The 23,269-nt window shown below is 40.3% G+C and overlaps 1 protein-coding gene across 1 annotated transcript; it reads right to left on the bottom strand.

The window, feature by feature from the left end:
• Positions 1-335: 335 nt before the first annotated feature.
• On the bottom strand, positions 336-22,723 carry si:dkey-16j16.4 (uncharacterized). Its single transcript, XM_061794057.1, has 5 exons — positions 22,132-22,723; positions 12,581-12,662; positions 10,263-10,777; positions 7,824-7,877; positions 336-1,485 (listed from the first exon to the last, which is right to left on the bottom strand). The coding sequence occupies exons 1-5, from the start codon at positions 22,198-22,200 to the stop codon at positions 1,378-1,380; spliced, it is 828 nt and encodes a 275-aa protein (XP_061650041.1). The 5' UTR covers positions 22,201-22,723; the 3' UTR covers positions 336-1,377.
• Between the last annotated feature and the right edge of the window lie 546 nt (positions 22,724-23,269).

The following is a 23,269-nucleotide window of genomic DNA, read 5'->3' as shown; positions in this document are numbered from 1 at the left end:
GATGAACTACTATGAATGTAGAAAATTGCTTAAATACAGGCAATACTCCAAATATGTGTAGACTGTTGTTTCAATGTACTCCAACGTCCATGTAGCTCAATTATATTTAATTTTGTTGAGCTACATATTAGATTTTCTTTGTCATACGTTTTCATAAGCTTCAACTTGCAATGAATTGTGGGGCAGTACAGGTCGCATAGTCACTCTTTCCAAAAACTCTCCCAAACAAAATTACTGGCCGAGTACACTATTCATTTTAAAATATCCAGGTATCTCTCAATTTATTTAGTATTTTCCCAAAGTCCATATTGCAACAAATAAGAACAACCCTTAAACAAGAGGCCACAGAACATTTATTGATTCCTTTTCTGCAACAAGGGACAACAAACTTGTCACAATGTTACATTCATTTCGGCAAAATCTTAGTTACAGTGGTGACGTTGGTTTTTAATCGATGGATCAGCTCAAGTCATGAGCTCAGCACTACTTCAGTTCCATTTAACACACCAGGAATGTTATTTCAAGGCATTAGAGAGACATATAGCAGTGGTCCTCTTCTACCTAAAAAGTAATGAGGTACAATATGGAAAAATAAAATGGCACACTACAAGTTGGCTATGCAAAACAGCACCAATTACACTTGCCAAATGTGCAGCAAACTATTCATTACTCCTTAGTCTCACCAGGTACCTGTGGAAAACGGTGGAATCCATGCAAGGAAAGAGGATACAAGTACTTTGACTCAGACTAACAATGACATATTCATTGAAAAACGTACATCAAAGGTCAGCTAGATTTAACTACAATCATACATGTTGTTACAGCTCATCATGACCTGCATATTCAAAGAAATAACACATCCAAAGAAGTTGTTTTCCAGGTAGGCAAATATGACATAAAGCATCTAAACATTTGGATATCGGCTGACCCACTTCACCATGTTTAGAAGAGGAAGTTACCAATAACCTTATAAGATGTCAATATATCACACTGAAGGAAGAAACCTTGGAACCATTTGATTGTCTTACATGCATTATTTCCCTTGAAAGTGATCCAATCCAAAGCTAAATTCAGGTCATACTTGTCACTTCACACCCCATGTGCTCACCGCCTTCCTCTCTTTCAATCCCAGGCTATATTCAAGGGTCAACTATACATACAAAAACCTGAAATATCCTTAGAAATGTTACATTTAGGCTGTTGTATTCTCCAAAAGCTGATCTGACTTGTAAAGTAAAAATCAAAGTGACATTGTTACAGGGTAGGAATACCTGAGTGTGCAATAGTTGGGCCAGCAAACAAATGTCTGTTTCACAACAGTCATTTTTTCTTTTAGAGAAGGATGGATAGGCTTCATCTACCAGTGGGTCAATTTCTTCATGAGCAGGGAGGATCCTCGGATACGGGCACTGTGCTTAAAGACCGGAAGGCAAAAATGGAGGGATCGTACGTGTACCTGGGTGGAGGACGACTGCCGGTCAAAGTCTGAGGAAAGAGAAAGAGAAATGTGTTTGCATGAGAGTGCTGTGACAATTCGCCTATATTACATTGTGACAATTACGTGTTGGATTTTATGCTGCATCTCAAAAACATCCCAGTGTCAATGCTTGACTAAATGAGCAAACATTCTGTAAAGCTCTGCAACATGGAATCCATTATTTAACCAAGTAGTCTGTCTGTAGTTAATATAAACGTTTCTGCAGTATTGTTTTGTGTTGTTTCACTTTTAGTCTTGTACACACAACTTTTTCAGCTATGTACATGTTCAAAAATGGATTTGGGCATTGATCAATAGTACATCAATTTTTCCCTGAGTAATACTGAATTTTACATGCCAATTTACTTGGCCTATATATGTACCTGGTTTCACCCATGGAAAAGAAGCAATATTAAGTAGAGCCATCTCAAGCCAAAAAATGGAAGCTTACAAATGCAGGCAACAACCTCCATTGGTGAAGGAAATAGGAACCGACTCCAAAGATAATGGACGAGTGACCTCACTGGCTAGATTTTAATTCACACAGCAGGTTCAGTGACAAATTATTTTCCATTTTCAGACTAATAGACTGTGCAGGAACCTGTTCTTGGTGGCTCTGTGAACCCTCGGTCTAAAATTAGCCCTGGTCCTTTTCCTCCCCACAGGAAATGACTTTGTTGAATTTGGCAGTAAAGCAGCACTTTCTCCAGAAACAGCAGAGGGGGGAGGTTGTGTAAGAAGGTGGACTGACAAAGATTAAGACCTCGAAAAAGATGAACTCCAATGTGACTCATTCAACATGAAAGAGGGGATGTCTAAATGTTTACCTTTACAAACACCTCCAGAGATTTGACACACATACATCCATGCAAATGACACACAGTGGCACTACTCTCCGATATTCCAAGGTAACGTTGAGATCAGTGCAAGAAAGAGTTATCTATGATTTTAGCCATCGTCTTCAGGGATGAAACACTAACAAACAGTGACAATATGGCAACAACTCACAATACCACTTAAACATACACTTCAAGACATTCACTCCACAAACAAGGTCAGGAACAATGCATAGTCTTTTTGAAAGATGCTAGTTTTCTCCATACGGTACTGTAAATTGTGGGGCATGCGAGTTATATCTATCCAAAAAGCCCAAGTCATCTTATGACCACTTATTGACCGAGTTAGACATTGTTGTCCAGAAAAGGTTCATCCAATTTAGGACTAGTGCTCTAGAGTTCATAAAATTGGATTCTGTAATCTCAAACGTTCAAGTCAGTCACTCATCTCCCACCTCTTTGTAACTAAGGTTGCCTCTTAATGTACTGTATATACCGTACACTGGTGAATGATAAAATAGAACATTTGGTGCAGGACAAGGAATGACTGACTATATTTCTAACTATTGGGGAAATTACCAATGGCGGTGTGTGGGTGTGTGTGTGTGGGAGGGGGGGGGGCGTAATCTCTCTCAGAATTTTCTGAACTCCTAAAAGGGTGCATCATTTTAGTAAGGTATCAGTTTAAAAAAATACATGCCTGACAACCAATGTATCATTAAAAATTGACCTGCAACCCAAAACCCTGTGGTATTGGGCTATAGTTCAGGAGCGACACCAACAACCCACAACAAATTCTTATTCTTACACGTGACTATTAAAGTTGATTCCGATTAAATTACATAACAATAAAGAAATGTAAAAACTATGCTCTAATATTGAGGCTAGATGGCAGCATTGAGGTCAAGAAGTACATCCATACATTTTCTTCACTGCTCATTCTCATTAGGGTTGCGGGTGAATAGCAGCCTATCCTAGCCGACTTTGGGTAAGAGGTGGGGTAGACCCTGGATTGGTTGTCAGCCAATTGCAGGGCACATACAGACAAACTAGCATTCACACCCAAGGACAATTTAGAGCAGACATGTCAAGCTCGCGGCCCGTGGGCCATTTCCCGTCTGCACAGCAATTTTCGTCCAGCTCGCAGGATCAATTTGAGGTCAGCATGACATTGGCAGCGGCCAAACGTGCACGTAATTCCATGAGCAGAGTCTTCTTATTTTCATGAACTATAGAGTACTCAGTGTTGGGGGTGGGGTGAATACAACAGTCGGCCAATCAGGTACCAGTTTCAAAAGAGGCACATGGCTACTTATCCATCCGCTCGTGAAGTTTGCATTTTAAGCACTAGTAACTGTTACTACTAATTTTGGAAGCCCTGACTGTTGCCGACTGAATGAAGACGCTTTGTCGATAGGGTTGAGCATCGTTTGAATTTGAGCGATTCCGGTCCCGATTCCGGTTCCTCATTTTGATTCCGGTTGTTTGTATATATGTGCCCTGCGATTGGCTGGCGACCAGTTTAGGGTGTAACCCGCCACTCGCCCGAAGTTAGCTGGGATAGGCTCCAGCATGTCCGTGACCCTAGTGAGCATAAGCGGTACACAAAATGGATGGATGTGCTCTTCAGAGTCTTCCAGATTGCTTAATTTATGATAAAATAAAAAACATTCTCTGCGTTTTTTTGTGACCTTTTTCATGCCTTTGGTGTTTGCATGCCTGACTTGCTGATGCAGGCAGTAATAGTCTGTGTACTCCTGAAGGTCTGTGATGGCGTTGTAGGTGGCAGCCTGTTTGAACATGGTGCAGTCTGTGGTGGCAAAACAGAAAAGGGACCCTTCTGGCCACACAAGGACCTGTTTCCTAACTCGTTGGGAGACTTTAACCAGTGGTCTGTAAGCTTGCATTAGCATAACAGTGAGATGGTCTGAGGCGCAGAGGTGGGGGAGGGGAAGGGCCTTGCAGGCCCCCTCTCAGGGGGATTCCAGTGTGTTATTTCCCAATGTTCAATGTTTGAGTAGAGTTTAGGAAATACAGCCTTGGGGTCCGCATTGTTCAATTCCCCAGCTAGGATGAGGAAAGCATCTGGGTGGGCTGCAAGCTGTTCACTGATATGATGGTATAGCTCATTTTGCGCCTCACTCCTTTTATTGCTGGGGTTTTGAGGAATATAGACTGCCACAAGCAGTATGGCAGTGAATTCCCTCGGTAAATAAAACGGCCGGCACTTCAGAGCCATAAACTCCAGTAGCGGTGAGCAGTGTTTACTGACAAAAGTCCCGGCACCAGGCGTCATTGATGTAAACACACATCTGCCGCCGCGAGTCTTACCTCCTGCAAGAGTTCTGACCGCTCAGTAGCAATTCTAGCCGGTCGAGCTGAATGGCGCTGTCTGGAACGCTGCTGTTAAGCCATGTTTCCACAAACACAAAAACACAGCAATCTCCCACAGTCTTATGGGTAGAGCGGAGCAGTCGAATGTAATCTAGCATGTTGTCCAGAGAGCGTACATTGGCTAACACGATAGAGGGAATAGCCGTCTTGTGTGATTTAGCCGCTAGCCTAGCTCGGATACCGCCGCACTTGCCCAGTTTCTGCTTCCTCCTTTGCCGATCGTGGCCCCTCCACTCTGGGCACGACACAGGAGTGGGGGTCGCAGCAACCGGGAGCTCCTCAGTGAGAGTAGAGTTTAACTCTTGGGCTGCTTCCTATTTCAGGACCTGGACAACTCGTTGTGATTGATGGAACCACGAATTATGCTCTTTAACAGAAAATCCTGAAGGAGAATTTTCAGAAATCAGTTTGTGATCTCAGGCTGAATGAAGCACACTGGGTTCTGTAGCAGGATAACGATCCAAAACACACCAGCAAGTCAACTTCTGAATGGCTTTTAAAAAAAAAAGGCAAAAAATTAAATAAAAAAATGTTTTGGAGTGGCCTAGTTAAAGTCCAGACTTGAATCCGATTGAAATGCAGTGGCATGACCATAAAAAAGCTGTGCATGTTAACCATTTTTGCTGAATTCAAACAATTCTGCAAGGAAGAGTGGGCCAAAATATCTCCACAGAAATGTGAAAGACTCATTGCCAGTTATATAAAATGCTTGATTTCAGTTGTTGCTGCTGAGGACGTCCCAAACAGTTATTAGGTTCAGGGGGTAATTACTTTTTCACACAGGGCCAGGTAATTCTAAATAGCTGTTTTTCCTTAATAAATGAAATCACCATTGAAAACAACATTTTAAGTTCACTTGGGTTATATTTGTCTGATATTTACATTTGTTTGATGATCTTAACGTGCAGAAACTATGCAAAAAAAAGGGGGCCTATACGTTTTCACGGCGCTGTATGATCAGGTGATGAAACATTTACATGGTTTCACGGTCATACGTCCTTCTGTGGGAAACCGACATTGTGGCCCGCAACTCTGACAAAAAAGATTTTGACACCCCAGATTTAGTCTTTTCAACATACACATGCGTGTTTTTGGCATGTTGGAGGAACAGAGACTACTTAACAAAACACACGCAAGCATAGGGGAAAGATGCAAACTCCACACAGGAAAACCAAATTTGAACCCAACCCTCAGAACTGTCAAGCGAATAAGCTGAACACTCTTCCATTGTTCCACCGAGTCACAGAAGTATCACTTGATGAATTTAGAAACAAATCTGCTCAGAATTTTTCCTCCCAACCACCATACAAACTTTCCCACATCAAACTTCATCCAACACACCATTTCTCTCTGGTGCCTGAAACCAGACGCCACTGCTCTTGACTGCTGCAGCCTGAGAAGCTCTAATCACCTAATCTCCTCTTCACTTCCACTTCCCTCTTCAGGTCCACAGGGACAAGGAGGCCTCAGCAGCAGTCACTGTAGTTTTCCTCTGTTTTTAATGTGACAGGCCTCCACCCTCCCCACACGTGCTTTAAAATACACACTGACATGTTCAACCTCCCCAAACACGAAACAGCTCCCATGCTTGAATGACTGAAGCTGAGGGGGCCTCATCCAGATCCAATGTCTCCTCTGGATGCGGGCCAGGAAACTGCTAAAGGAAGTAATAGAGGAAGAGAACTGTGATAGCACAAATGGTAAAAAGAATTCACACACACCTCCGAATGGCTCATCCAGCCAAATGTCTGTGTTCTCTCCTCAAGAAAATCTGTGAGTGTGTGCCCACAGACGTCACCGACAGCGACAACAACACCAATGAAAACAGACGAGAATAATGAGCAATAGCTTTGTGTAATGGTGCAGCTAACACAGATAGCAGCCGGCCGGACTATAAATGGAAAATGACTTCATCCCTTGTAATCACACACGGGGGAACTGCAAAACCGTCCTCTTCTTCCTCCTCATCTGCATCACCATTCTCCTGTTCACCCTCAAGATTGATTTTTATGTAGATTGTGAAAACATCTCTCTTCTGTACAGGGAAATGAAGATGCTGTTACAGTTGGTGCATGCGCGACTGTACATAAGTGTATGATGAGGTTCCATTGACACAATCCCACACAAGGTGATGATGATGTCACTCCTCTCACCACACTGTGCATCCTTCTGGAATAGCCCGCTCTGTGCCAAGTACCAGTCGACTCCTTCTCCAGCATGCTTCCCTTATTCACTACTATCTAAAACTCAACAGTTATAGAACTTACAGAAGGTGAATGATGAATAGTAGATATTATGTTTGGAAGAAGAGAAAGATTAGTAAACGGCCTCTGTCTATAAAGCCATTTTACAGAGTAAATGTGAATCCTAGGTAGGTGGATGCATATGAACAAGATATCAAACGACCACAACAAATATGAAAAGGCCACATTTTCACATATGATGGCAGGACAGACTTATGATTGGTGTTATTTTATACTCAATTTACAGACAGTCTTTCATGTGATAGTGCCTATTCCCTTTTATTTATTTGTATTTTAAAATGTATTTATGTATACCATCCCACATTACCCCTCTCGGTCTAAGTTGGGTCTTTTGGGTTGTTGCATTGCCTGGGTTCCTTAATTTATTATTATTTTTTTAATGATAGCTCATATGACAGTTGGTATTCAAGCTTGTGATTGTGTTGTTTATGTAGGTTTTTAAAGGTATTAGGTATGACGGGTTTGTTTTCATAAGGAATCTATCAGTGCTATCAGATCTGCAGATATCACAGGCACGGATGCTGTTAGCAGGGCATGCGAACAAACACTGCTGCCAGATGCTGTCCCAGTATGTAGTTGGATTGACATCAAGGTGTTAGCGACAAGACAGGCTGGACTGTTCATGGGGGGTATGCAAACTAGAAACCTTATCACTGCTGTAACGGACACCCTAATATAGACTGCCCCATATGGTTAATCATAAAAGGAATGTAATTTTAAATATGCATGGTTTAAAATGAATAACATGAATTAAGATCTTATCTTCCGAACAGCCATAGCATATTGCACATACCTTTAATTGTTCACAGCTATCATGGCAACTGTTACAAGAGTATTAAGTGTTAAACTCACCCGAATCTTTATGGTTCGAGTTTTCCCTCCACAGTTCTTTTTCAGCAGCATTTTCTGTGAGGAGTAAGAAACTCAATTACGAATGTATAAGAGCATGAGGTACGTTTCATTCTATGATGCAACACATTGTACGTATATCAATTAGAAACATATATACTTGAAAATTAAACCAAAATTGGTTACTCCAAGATGCTTTTGTCACTCTTACCAAAAAGGGAATTTGAAAGGCATTTACTGAAGTGAAAACATTTATATTACAGGAGGAACATCTGTCGTGACACTGGCGGTCAATTAACACGGATTCAATAGGATCAAGGAAGTGAGGCAAATCCAGCTGACTCACTAAACTAAACACTCAATGAAGCTTATGCAATATCCTGTCTCCCACTCCCCTCCAAATCCACACAACTCCACTATTCTCAAAAAACAGCAGGGGAGGAGGGACCACACAATCATGAAATTGTCTCCAGTCCAGGAGGTAGCTTTTAAGGGGGAAGGGAGCTCAGGAAAGAATGGAAACACAAGACACAAGCTGTCATGTGGCTGAGATCTGACACTGTCAATCAAAATAGAGCAACATTTACATCTGTATGAATTTCATAATTTTTTTATTTAAAAGGTTAAACGTATACCATACCTTGCTTGAAATATAAATGTTTACCATTTCTACTACAACAACCAAACCCAAAATAAACTAACATGCTTTCATAAAAAGCAGGTGAATAAAAATGCCACAGCTGCAGTACATTTGGATGGGGATTAGCACACAGGAATCATCAAAATCAATTAAGACACATAATTAATTGGACATGCAGGTCCCACTGGACCACAGCCGTCACATAAAACTCATCATTTAGCGGCCTTTGACAGCACTGATGTAGTAAAATATTAGGTTGACCATAAAAAAAATGTATGAGCTCTGACAGAATGAAACCAACTGGAGTCTATAATTTATACAATTCAATCACAAAATCAAATGCTATGCACTACCTTTCCAACAACTAAACTTATTACTTCACGAGCAATTCCCATGGTTCTGATCATCAAATAACTTTTGCCACTGAATCATAAACCCCATATCAAATGGCTGGTTTTCAAATAACTTCAATGTTGATGGTAATAAGAGTTGCTGGAAGTTGTCCAGCTAAAGGGTTAATGGGAGACAGGGGCTCTGTCTGTGAGCTACCTCCGTAGGCCCCCTATTGTATTCCCTGCAGCACCTCCCATTCCACTTGACTGAGTGTGCACACACACTCGCACAAACAGACACAAAGCCAAACAACAAACTCATAGACATGAGGATGGACACATGGAGACACAAAGAGACAGCCAGGATGATAGACGCATAACACAGCAGGACACACACTTTTTTCTCCCTTTACACCCCTCGCCTCACAGCACCGTCTCATCTGCTCTTTCAATCTAAAAACCTCATGGACATATGGTCCCTGAAAATGTGCAGTCCTCTCTTTGCAAACACACATACCCATCTATGATGCGGGCCAAACATTTTGACTAGATTGTCATGATTAGGAGACGGGCTTCTCCATGACTCATTAGTAGATGCTGTTTTTTGTTGGGTATTTAATCCTCTCCTTCTGCCTCCACCCCTCCATCGTTTCCCTAGCTTGCCAGCCTTTGTGAGAAACAAGGACGGACATCTGCCGTCCCTGCCTGCCTCTCCTTCATCCCTCTCCAGCCGGACCACCGTGGTGGTGAGCGTCCGGCTACAGAAAGGGAGGACTTTGTTTTCTTGTGCGAGTGAGCACATTTGTGTTGCCATGTGTGTTTCGAGGGTTCTTGGGTGGAGTCAAGCGAAATTTGTATGTTTACTTTTACCAAACTGTACACACAAACATTGCAGGACTGTACATGACAAGGACCCAATACATTTTACGCTGGTAGCTCTAGTCACCTTAAAAAAACATTTGGATGGCTTTACTGATGTTATCCAACATTCACATAAATGCATGTGTGTGTCATTTTCAACAATTCTTATTCTTCTGCATGTTTTTAATAGAACTTATTAGTGTTACTGGCACTCATTGGGTTCAAAATTCAACAGCAGATTGGTCGTCTTGTTCGGGACAGGTGTTCTATTGCTTTTCCCCAGGCCAAACAGTAGTCATTTCTGAAATATTGGGCATTATCTGCCATAAGTTAAGCAATGACAAGGCTATCAAAGCATTGCCTCAATACCAAATTTCCTCCAGGCTGTAAAGTTTAGTTCAGTGCTGACAGGAACTGTAATCAAGTAATGGAACAAGGCAGACAATTCTTTGTCAACCAATCAATGAATGTTTTCCTCTCAGCAGTAACACAGTCATATGAATGAAGAAAATAATGCTTTATTTTATTTGACACAGCCTGACCGTTAAAACACAGGCTGATATAATTGTCACTGGTTGACATACAAGAAAAATAAAGTCGATTACGAACCTGTTGCATTTTCTCTAAATCAAGACTGGGCCTCCCCAACTCGCCACTGTAGTTGTGCCGGTACTTTCTATAAGGTGCTGATTGGTCAAAATGGGTCAAGATAATAGGTCGAGTGACTGGTTGGACCACTTGGAGCTGAAAGCGCATTGGGGGTGGCTTGATGCTGCACGGTGGGCTGGAGCTGAAGAGCACAGGACTGGAGGAGGCAGCCAGACAAGCATCGGGCTCGACCACAGGCCTGGTGGTGGCAGCGGGCGAACCGCAGCCACATAAGTCACGCACTTCCTCATCGCTGGACGCACTGCTGTGGTGATCACCGTGACGCTGGGGAAGTGCAGACATCCACTTCCTGTTGTCACCGTAGCTGATTCGCTCCAGCTCTTCCTCTGAAGAGTGGCGATCCAGATTAGCGTCAAGAAGCAGGCGGAGACGTCGTAGACGAGCTGGGGAGAGGGCTCCCTGGTTGTGCTGCTGGCTTGTAGCCAAGGGGGTGAGGGCACAATTTCTCCGTCTCTCTGTAGAAAAATTAGGAGATGTTTGAAAAAAATGATAAAGAAAAATTAAAAGGAGAGCTATTTGATTTGCTATATATACACTGTACATTGTTGTCTATATACGGTTGTGTGAAAAAGTGTTTGCTCCCTTCCATTGTCACACTTCAATGTTTCCCATCATCAAAAAAAAAAAAATATTAGTCGAAGATAACACAAGTAAACGCAAAATGCAGCTTTTAAATGTTTTTTTATTATTAAGGGAGAAAGAAAATCCAAACCTACATGGCCCTGTGTGAAAAAGTGATTGCCCCCTAAACCGAATAACTGGTTGGGCCATCCTTCCCAGCAAAAACTGCAATCAAGCATTTGCAAGAACTAATAATAAGTCTCTTACAGTACTGTGGAGGAATTTTGGCCCACTCGTCTTTGCAGAATTGTTGTAATTCAGCCACATTGGAGGGTTTTCGAGCAGGAAGCACCTTTTTAAGGTCATGCCACAGAATCTCAATATGATTCAGGTCAGACCTTTGACTAGGCCACTCCAAAGTCTTCATTTTGTTTTTTGTCTGCCATTCAGAGATGGCCTTGCTGGTGTGTTTTGGATCATTGTCCTGCAGCAGAACCCAAGTTCGTTTCAGCTTGAGGTCACGAACAGATGGCCGGACATTCTCCTTCAGGCTTTTTTGGTAGACAGCAGAATTCATGTTCATGAATTCAATTTATCATAGCAAGTCTTCCAGGTCCTGAAGCAGCATAACAGCCCCAGACCATCACACTACCAACACCATATTTGACTGTTGGTATGATGTTCTTTTTCTGAACTGCAGTGTTTATTTTACGCCAGATGTAATGGGACACGCACACACACCTTACAAAAAGCTCAACTTTTGTTGCGTCAGACCACTGTTGGTATGATGTTCTTTTTCTGAAATGCACAGTTACTTTTACGCCAGATTTAACGGGACAACACCTTCCAAAAAGTTCATCTTTTCAGAGACAAACAGAGTATTTTCCAAAAAGGCAAAATTGAGACGAGCCTTGATGTTCTTTTGCTCAGCAGTGGTTTTCATCTTGGAACTCTGCCATGCAGGCCATTTTTTCCCTGACTCTTTCTCATAGTGAGGCCTGCAGTTCTTTGGATGTTGTTGTGGGGTCTTTTGTGACCTCTTGGATGAGTAGCCGCTGCGCTCTTGGGGTAATTTCGGTCGGCCGGACACTCCTGGGAAGATTCACCACTGTTGTATGTTTACGCCATTTGTGGATAATGGTTCTCACTGTGGTTCACTGGAGTCCCAAAGCTTTAGAAATGGCTTTATAACATTTTCAATACTGATAGATCTCAATTACTTTCTCTCATTTGTTCCTGAATTTCTTTCGATCTCGGCATGATGTCTAGCTTTTGACTTCACTTTGTCAGGCAGGTCCTATTTAAGATGGTGTGGCAGTGTCAGGCCTGGGTGTGGCTAGCGAAATCAAACTCAGGTATGATAAACCTCTGATCTTTTAACACGGGGGCAATCGCTTTTTCCACACAGGGACACATGTAGGTTTGGATTTTTTTTGTCCCTTTATAATAAAAACCATTTAAAACTGCATTTTTTTTGTTTACTTGTGTTGTCTTTGACATATATTTAAATTTGTTTGATTATAGGAAACATGTAAATGTTAAAAACATGCAAAAAGCAAACAAAACAAAAATCAGAAAGGGGGCAAACACTTTCACACTGTAGATTTGAGGAAAATTCTGAGATCATTCACAACAATATAGCACATGACATCAAAAACAAAACAAAAAATATATATCTGGTTGGCTAAGGCACATACCTCTATCAATTTGTGCAAGCTCCTGGTTTTCGCCCTCAGAGTCATCACTCTCACCACCCTCACCACTCCCATGGTAAGAAAACTGAGGGATTAAAAGAGTATCTAAGTGTGTAGCAGAAAAGATTGCATTGATATTGTCAGAATTCAACTCCCCAGAATGTCTTATTTTCTCTTCACATATACAGTAGTTCATCAGGCAATCGCAAAATCTTGTACAAAATTAAAGTAAGGATGCCCGTCACCAGCTCCGCGACACACAGCTCATGCTCCCGAAACACAGTGTGGCACATCACATATAGAGAAGTGATTTCTTTTTGTAGTTAACACACAGAAGTAACATGGCATCACCATTCCTACTTGTACAAACCCCAGTTCCAATTAAGTTGGGACATTGTGTAAAACTTAAAATATATATATGTATACCGAATACAATGATTTGCAAATCCTTTTCAACCTATATTCAATTCAATAAAATACAAAGACAAGATATTTAATGTTCAAACTGATCAACGTGTTTTGCAAATATTCACTCATTTTGAATTTGATGCCTGCAACAGATTTCAAAAACGTTGGGAAACGGGCATGTTTACCACTGTGTTACATCTCCTTTCCTTTTAACAACACTCAGGTATTTGGGAATTAAGACACTAATTGTTAAAATTTTGTAGGTGAATTCTTTTCTATTCTTGTTTGATGTACAACTTACTCAACAGTCCGGGGTCATATTTTGTGCTTCATCATGCACCACACATTTTCAATGGGAGACAGGTCTGGACTGCTAGCAGGCCTGTCTAGTACTTTTTGCAATCTTTTACTACAAAGTCATGCTGTTGTAACACGTGCAGAATGTGGCTTGACATTTTTTTCCTGAAATAAGCAGGGACGTGTCTGAAAAATACATTGCTTGGATGGCAGCATACGTTGCTCCACAACCGGTATGTAATTTAAAGCATTAATTGTCCCTTCACAGACCTGCAAGTTACCTGTACCATGGGCACCAATACAACCCCACACCATTACAGATGCTGGCTTTTGAACAATCCGGATGAGCCTTTTCCTCTTTGGTACGGAGAACACGAAGTCCATGATTTCCAAAAACATTTTAAAATTTTGAGTCGTCTGAGCACCGCACACTTGTCCACTTTGCGTCAGTCCATCTAAGTCCATGAGCTCAGGCCAGAGAAACCAGTGGCGTTTCTGGGTTGTGGGTGTTGTTAATATATGGCTTTTGCATTCCATGGTAGCATTTTAACTTACATTTGTAGATGTAGCGACGAACTGTGTTACCTGACAATGGTTTTCTTAAGTGCTCCTGAGCCCCCATGGTAATATCCTAAACACAATGATGCAGGTTTTTAATCAAGTACCGCCTGAGGGATCGAAGGTCACAAGTATTCAATGTTGGTTTTCGGCCTTATCGCTTCAGTGCAGTGATTTCTCCAGACTCTCTGAATCTTTAGATGATATTATGGCCCGCACATGATGAAATCCCAAAACTCCTTGCAATTGTACGTTGAGAAACGTTCTTAAACTGTTGGATTATTTACTCACACAGTTGTTCACAAAGTGGTAAAGCTCGCCCCATCCTTGCTCGTTAACAACTGAGCCTTTCAGGGATGCTCCTTTTATACAAAATCATGACACTCACCTGTTTTAGATTAACCTATTCACCTGTGCAATGTTCCAAACAGGTGTTTTTTGTACATTCCTCAACTTTCCAAGTCTTTTGTTGCCACCGTCTCGGCTTTTTTCGGAACATTACACGCATCAAATTAAAAATGAGAGAGTATTTTCCAAAAAACTAACCTTCATCAGTTTGAACATTAAATAGCTTGTCTTTGTAGGGTATTGAATTGAATATAGGTTTAAAAAGGAGTTGCAAATCATTGTATTTTGTTTTTAAGTACATTTTAAACAATGTCCTAACTTTAAAGAAAATGGGATTTGTGTCTGTCTCTTGCTTTTACTTCGTCTCTTATCGACTGTTTGTAATCTTTTCCCACCACATGAAAAAAAATGTCAAAAGTCAATGGTGCGCATTATACATTGGTATAGGGGAAAATGAAAAAAAAAAACATTTATAAATGTATGCCGCCCTCTAGAGGTTATGAGAAAGGTGTACATTTTCATTCCAATATGCCACTGCCACCTAGAGGTTATGAGAAAGGTGTGCACTTTCATTCTAATATACCACCGCCATCTAGAGGTTATGAAAAAGATGTAGCCTACACTTTCCGATATGACAGGGGTACGCATGACTGCATAATATGTACAGTTGTGCTCATAATTTTACATACCCTGGAAGAATTTGTGAAATATTGTTTTTAAAAAATAAAATAAAATCAAGTAATACGACTGATGACTGAACAACAACCATCATTAATTTATTTATGGTTATGTTTTGTTTGATGATAATGCTTTTCTGAAATGCTTAACAGTTTAATTGGAATCCCATTAAAATAAAATGTGTTTCGCCTGGCCCTTCATGTTTTCTTTAACGAACTGTACCCAGCTTACAAATTCTGCCTGACATATGAACATATGAGCACAACTGTGTGTTTTCTCATTTACCAAATAAAGGTAGGGCTGAGAATTTCAAAATAAGAGCAAGTAAATAAAAAGAGTGTTATGTGTTCAAATAAAGTGCTTAACTTCAGAATAATTCTTTGAAAAAACTAACAAAATACAGATAATACTTCATGTTTTGATCATCTGGGCTGAAGCAAAATCATGCATTGTAAAAATGCATTCAGCATAGGTAGAAGGGTTTTCCAGAATTTTGAACTTTGGGGATTATACATGGGTGCACATTACACATGAGAAATTACAGTAAGTAAAATGTCTGGGTGGCGAGCCTGTTAGAAAAACATGCAGATGTTAAAATGTCAGTAATGATATTTGAGTGAAACCTGTTCAAGAAAATGTGTATTATGTTTTTGAAGAATAATGTGTAGTGTGTTTTTAAACAATATTTTATTAAAATGAAAAATATTTTCAACAACTGTAAGTAGTATCGCAACTTGGTATAAGCGAGTACTCAAATTTAAGTACTTCTATGCGGGCTGAAAAGCTTGGTAGCCAAGCATCAATAATTTTGGTTTGACTTGTGTCTTTGGATTGTTCATCGTAATACAGTTAGACTGGCCCAAAACATACAAAGTAAGCTTCAGCTGAACCAAATGGTTGTCTTTTGTGAGTTTAGACAGGGCTACAATCTTCATCCACAGCCTGTCCCAGCAGACAAGGACGTCTACAGCAGTAGCAACAATGCAGATAACTGTGAGCGATGCAGTCTGCAGGGTAAGTAATGCGCCTCACAATCAGTAATTACCACTTTGAGACCTCGCTTAGCAGCTGCCATCTGCGCTTGCTTGTGTGTGTGTGTGTGTGTGTGTGCTTACACACTAACCTCACATGCAAGGCAGCATACACAACACACCCTTCCAGACTAACAGGCAGAAACACACACGCCTCCTTTTCTTTCTGAATTGCTTAATAAAAGAGGAAAAGGGAGAATGGACCCTCTCAGCCCTATTCAGTGTGAACTCTCCAATATAATTTCACAATCTATAGGGTCTTCAACAACAGGTTGTGAAACATTACTCAACATCACAGTTAATTAATAAACATTTGTGTATTCAAGTTGTACGTCGAAATGCATGAAGATATGTTTAATTAGTTGACATTTAATTCCTCATTCTTCACAACTGGCAGACTCTGAACCTTACAGGCAGGCTAAAGCTGTTTTGTGTGTAACACTTTATTACATCATGCATAACAGTTTAATTATCAGCTGACCTATTGAAAAATGCTGGAGTTTCATATATAGTTGTCTTTATGAACTCAACTATGTACTGAATTATATAACCACAATTCCAATGAAGTTGGGATGTTGTGTTAAACATAAATAAAAACAGAATACAATGATTTGCAAATCATGTTCGACCTATATTTAATTGAAAACACTACAAAGACAAGATAATGTTCAAACTGATAAACTTTGTTTTTAGCAAATAATCATTAACTTAGAATTTTATGGCTGCAACACATTCCAAAAAAGCTTGGACAGGTGGCAAAAAAGACAGAATTGGGAACAGTTGGGTCCCATGATTGGGTATAAAAGGAGCTTCCCTGAACTGCTCAGTCATTCACAAGCAAAGATGAGGCGAGGTTCACCTCTTTGTGAACAAGTGTGTGAGTAAATAGTCGAACAGTTTAAGGAGAGTGTTCCTCAACGTACAATTGCAAGGAATTTAGGGATTTCATCATCTACGGTCATAGTATCATCAAAAGGTTCAGAGAATCTGGAGGAATCACTGCATGTAAGTGTCAAGGCCGAAAACCAACATTGAATGTCCCGTGACCTTCGATCCCTCATGCGGCACTGCATCAAAAACCAACATCGATGCGTAAAGGATATCACCACATAGTCTCAGGAACACTTCAGAAAACCAATGTCAGTAAATACAGTTCGGTGCGACATCAGTAAGTGCAACTTGAAACTCTACTATGCAAAGCAAAAGCAATTTATCAACAACACCCAGAAACGCCGCCGGCTTCTCTGGGCCCGAGCTCATCAAAGATGGACTGATGCAAAGTGGAAAAGTGTTCTGTGGTCCAACGATTCCACATTTGAAATAATTTTTGGAAATTGTGGACATCGTGTCCTCCGGGCCAAAGAAGAAAAGAACCATCCGGACTACTATGGACGTAAAGTTCAAAAGCCAGCATCTGTGATGGCATGGGGCTGTGTTATGCCAATGGCATGGATAACTTACACATCTGTGAAGGCACCATTAATGCTGAAAGATACATACAGCTTTTGGATAAACATATGCTGCCATCCAAGCAACATATTTTTCATGGATGCCCCTGCTTATTTCAGCAAGACAATGCCAAACCACATTCTGCACGTGTTACAACAGTGTGGCTTTGTAGTAAAAGAGTGCGGATACTAGACTGGCCTGCCTGCAGTCCAGACCTGTCTCCCATTGAAAATGTGTGGCGTATTATGAAGCGTAAAATACGACAACGGAGACCCCGGACTGTTGAACAGCTGAAGCTGTACATCAAGCAAGAATGGGAAAGAATTCCACCAACAAAGCTTCAACAATTAGTGTCCTCAGTTCCCAAACGTTTATTGAATGTTTTAAAAAAAAAAAAAAAAAAAGGTGATGTAACACAGTGGTAAACATGACCCAGTCCCAGCTTTTTTGGAACGTGTTGCAGCCATAAAATTCTAAGTTAATGATTATTTGCTAAAAACAAAGTTTATCAGATTGAACATTAAATATCTTGTCTTTGTAGTGTATTCAATTTGTTCACAAAAATCGCTACCTAAAGGCTAACACACAATGAATGGGAAAACAAAATTGACGAGCGAATGAAAGCATTGCACTCACGGCACTTATATCTCAATGAATATTGGTACACAAACGCTGTATAAATGCATACAAACAGGCAATATAAAAATACTCTCATGCATATATTATTAAAACTCTGTGAAAAAGTACGTATAATAACAATTTTCGATCGTGACTTCTACTTTCTTTGTTTCTGCAAGTGTGTATTTTATTCCGTGCACCACACTGCCCCTCAGAGGTCAAGATGTGCAGAGCAGTTACTTTATGTAACCCATTGGTTAATAATAGATGGGTCAGTTTTTCTCATACCTACTGTTGCTGATTATTGTTCTCTGTTTTAGTAATATCACTTGATCAAGCCTTTTATATCATGCCATACTACAACATAAGTATATCAGTATTAGCCAAAACTCAAGGGTGGAATATCGGTGTCGGATCGGAAGTGATAGAGTTGGATCGGGACATCCCTAACAATAATAACTATGAGAAGCTTATTTGGCAGATCACAACAGAAAAGGCTGTTTCAACTTTAAATTACATGCAATACTTATAGTTTCAGCTATAAACTATTTACCAAAAAATAAAAATAAAGCACTATGACGGAAAAAAGTCTACGGCGTTTTTTTTCTGCTTTTAAAATAAAGCGGATGGGTACTTTCTCTGACCCTCAAGTGTTTCATTTTAGTAACACAAACCGTCAAAAATAAAATAAAAAAATAATTTGAAAAATATATGTACAATCTGGCTGTGTAAAGCAAACACTGTGCACATGTACAAATATTTGCATAGGTTTGAAACTACGTACACAAATACACAGTGTACACGAGAAAGCGGGGTATGACACCTCGTTTATTTATGTATATTTTGCAAATTTCAGAATGTTTAAAAAACGTAATTTTTTGGAATATGTGCTACTTACTATGTTTAAAAAGTGACCAGGAGATATATTTTGCACTGTATTTGTTTTTATTTAAATCCAAAGATGTAATACTTTATACAGTATAAAGTTTCCATTATGGTCAACGTATTTCCGAACCTAGCCATACACACAAATAAGAGTTTATAATCAAGCATAAAAACGGGATTTTGTTCATACATACTTGGACAGAAAACTTAGTGTCAAGAACAGTTGAATGAAATATTTGTCAGCCCCCTGCATCACTGAGTAGTTTGCTAAGCTGGATCAATGACAATGTCACACCGTGCGCACACACACACACACACACACACACACACACACACACACACACACACACACACGCTTTGCTTTGCCACACTGAAAGGAACTGTCACACTCCCCTCTCATGAAAGTGCACTAACACAGGGTTAAAGATGGGTGATTGTCTTTCCCACAGCCTCTTGCGCTTCTTACCCATGGTGTAGTACAATTAGTCATGATTAGTCTAAGCTCCTGGGAATAGTTCAGTAACACGGCCTCAGCGATCTCGAGTCCCTGAAACGGTCAATCCTTGACCCCTATAGTTGACTTTAAAGTCAAATATAACTCATGTAACATTGGACAACTTGCATTAGATCTTCAACCGTAATCAAATTCGGAGTTCTGCTTTGATATGATTTTTAAATAAGAGACAATAAGGAAGACAGAAACTGGTTACACAGTTCCGCATCAAATCTTTAGCGCAGTATGACTTAACACACATACACATTTACAACAGCCATGTTGTTATCCTGCAAATCAACTTTAAGGGCTATGATTTGAATGACCAAATGTAAATCTGGACACGGAATGCGAGTTTCTGCTTTCCCCTCCTATAAACCTGAAAATAAACAACACTGAAGGTACTTATTTGTAACCATATATCATGTATGTTTATGAATTCATTTAAAAAAGGAACTTGTTTCTTTGTTTGTCTATGAATTTGTATGTGTGGGCTTTCTATCCTTAGAATTACAGACTACTAACCAAAACGGGGAAAAAAAATGTTTTGAACTAGGGTTGTAAAGTTCGAGAGACATTGAGAGGTTGGTCAAAATCAGCCACTTGCATTTTGGATAATATACTATTTTCGGGGCTTGACCAACAGAATGGACAAAAAGTCAAATCCATGGCACAATTTTTTTCCCTGCTCAATCTATAGTACTTCAAAACCTTATGAACAATCTACACAACAATGACGAGACAAACTACCCTTTCCCCCTTTCCCTGACACAACATTTTAATATGCATGCCTAGCTAATAGTTGGCGACACTATGCCCATGACAACTAACTCCAAGGAGCACTTCCCCAGGAGTACTTCATATTATCTAAAGGACTCACTTGCACTGAACTCATGCTGTTTAAACTGTGCATAAATGAATTAGGTGTATAACTGCATGTGATCAATGTTGCCCACAATGCTGGCATCCACTGCAGCCCGGTCATCATCCTGGAAGGGGGATCCCTCCATCTGTGCTCCCTTCTCAACATTTCTTCGTTTTGTCTCAATTAGTTTTTTCCTTGCCCAGGTGGAGAGCTTAGACCAGGGAATGTCATCGAATGAAATGAGCTTTATCTCTGTGAACTGTAGGCTTGTGCTGCTGAATTTAATATTCATGTTGTATGATGTTTTGTTGGCTTATTTTAGTACATATGTGTTATATGTGGATCATTTGTTGAATTCTTTGTTGTAGTGATGCTGTTGTTGCTGTTACTGAAATTTTGGTATTAGTTAATGTGAAGCCCTTTGAGACTTTTGTGATTAAGGGCTCTAAAATAAAATGTAAACATTGAACTTGAAATTAACTGCTTGTCAAAAAAACCCACATCAGCAGATATGTGATATGCGAATGAATACATTTTCGGGCTAAAAAACACTCAAGTGACACCATTTTAAGTTGTCTCGTGTGAACACTCACTAAGTAGAAAAACACTAACATAACTTTTTTACAAATGGGAATTGTGAAAAAAATATCTAACAGTAATATCGATGTTTTTGTTTTGCAAAAGCCAATCCAACTGCAGTGGGTTATTTGTCGATATAAACCACAACATGAGCATGGGTCTCCATGTAGCATGTAACAGATTACCCATTGCCCCCAAAACTTGAAGTTAGTGATGTTAGTTTAACAACAAATTACATTAACAATTGTCGATGTTAGTATAATGTTTTAACAAAAATAAGCTTAGCAGCTTAAGTCAATGAATTACTAACACAACCAAAACTCACTGGCCAACTTGTTTTTGGGTGAGAATGTATTACTTTCTGTGAGAATTGGTTACTTTCATCACCCTCCCCTCTGATAGCCATTAGGGTCGACAAATTGGTAGTGTAATAGAAAATACCTACTTTATTACAACGTGTTATTTGCAAAATGATGATAAATCACTCTGGGGGCGTGGGGGGTATGAAAGCTGCAACACTGCAGAGACGTTGATGGGAGTGCAGCCACACGAATGGTCAGGAATCATGCTTACATCTGAATGGAGCAACAAACAAACACGACACGACAATAGAGATGGCACACTTTGCTCTGGATCCTCAGCCAGGCCTTTGAACAGGAGCCCTTTGGCACAAAATGGCTGCCATGCGACTGTATAGTTGGTCCACACACAATAGTGAAGTGAATAGGGCAAGTTAGTGACCCATAAGGGGATACAAGGCACCCTTCTACACACAAAAAGAGGTATTATGCAGTCTGTAACAACTGAGGAGCAGTTTTGTTTGGTGGGTTTGTTGCAGAAAATTGAAGGGTGAAGACTGTAGCTGTTGGAACAAGTATAGCTCACGACAATAAGATTTGACTGTTTAGTTGTCTTTTTCATTCACCCACAAACACCTCTAAAGTTGTGACTACTTGTCACATACAACCTTTTTTTTTGTTATTATCCTTTAAAACAAAGGATGATTTCATAACCACTAAACCTCTAACCAATAATTGTGGCCACATCATTGTCATTCACACGCTTCTAGATGCATCAATTGATATACCTTCTAAAACAAAAAAACCTAAAGTGCATAATAGGTCAGTGACACTGCACGTTTACTGGTGTGTTTGCGCTGCAAAGTGGAACGGACGTGGTTTGCTCTCGTAAACATCTGGCAGAAAACCCCATTGACCATGACAAGTCACGTCCATACTACACAGTAGTAATGTAATGATTAAATATGACGAATAGCACTCAGTGCACAACACACTTAGCAGCTCCTTGCAGGACTGTACAATAAGTAGAACTTGTGCAAACTTACCTTGAGTTGGAAAGGGTGCATCTCATTGAGCGAATGTCTTCTTAGCTTCTTGGTCAGCGTCTTTAGCATGTTGACTTGACTAGCTTATGGCTTATCCCCTTACAAATACGTTTTAATTGCCGGCTCTTATACGGCGGATACAACTTCATTAGCCAACAGGAGCGAATTTGCTCATATGCAATAAGGCACACGGGTCTCTTTACAACTGACAGCCCCCCCCCCCAAAAAAAAAAAAAAAAAAAACAACAACAGCTGCTAGAGAGACCCTCGACTGCAGCAACGAGAACACCCCAACAAATTTAAAAGCAAAAATGCTTTCAACTGCGTCGTCGTGGCTTCTATTCAACGGATGTGCGTAGGTAGCAAACTTGTTATTTTCGAGTTCATTGAAGTCGCGTTGATTTGGAAGTGTTGTTTTTCTTCTCGCCGCTTGGCACTGAAAGATGACTTACTCACCGGCGAAACGACAAACCTCCACTGCTAATTTGGAATGGATTCGGGGAGTGGGTGGGGGGGGGGGGGGGGGGGGGGAATAGCAACTTGTTCGCATTCACACACGCACGCATTTACACAGACGCAACACACAACCAAATGCGAAGCAGCTGCACGAGCCTTCAGAGTGTTGCTCCTGCCGCAGCATCTCGCTTTCTGATTGGCTCTTCTACGACGTGACGTAATTGTTTTTTTTTTCCTTCTACCTCAAGGAGGAGGCCAGTTAAAGTCACGTTGTCCGGTCTGTTTACTTCCCCTTTTCAAATCACAAAAATAGTTCATACGCACTAAATCAAACACACTACTATATTTTAAATTGTGTCTAAGTTTAAAGTCATTTTATCTTGACCTGTGTGACTAGGTTAGGCATACCACGGTTTACGTTCACTTTAACCCAGGGGTGTCAAACTCATTTTTGTCACATCGCAGTTATGACTTCCCTGGGAGGGCCGCTACGACTGTGGACGCAAATAAATGAAAGATTAGCTCATATACTGTAATGACAGTATACACAACACTGATGAATAACCAGTTTTGAAATCAGAGGCCTATAAAAACATGTTTTTCAACTATCACATTTCTTTTCAAATGGGGATTGGTAACAACAACAAAAAAAATGGTTGTAGAGTACAGCAGAGTACTTGGT

Source organism: Phyllopteryx taeniolatus, chromosome 13 (assembly GCF_024500385.1).
Source record: "Phyllopteryx taeniolatus isolate TA_2022b chromosome 13, UOR_Ptae_1.2, whole genome shotgun sequence".
Lineage (NCBI taxonomy): Eukaryota > Metazoa > Chordata > Actinopteri > Syngnathiformes > Syngnathidae > Phyllopteryx > Phyllopteryx taeniolatus.
This window is presented reverse-complemented; position numbering and strand designations above follow the sequence as displayed.

Coding starts and splice junctions, on each gene's coding strand:
- si:dkey-16j16.4 (XM_061794057.1), bottom strand. CDS start 22,200: ATGCTAAAGACGCTGACCAAGAAGCTAAGAAGACATTCGCTCAATGAG. Junction 10,778..12,580: donor GCTTGCACAAATTGATAGAG/GTATGTGCCTTA, acceptor ATTTTTCTACAG/AGAGACGGAGAAATTGTGCC. Junction 1,486..7,823: donor CTCGAACCATAAAGATTCGG/GTGAGTTTAACA, acceptor CTCTTTCCTCAG/ACTTTGACCGGCAGTCGTCC.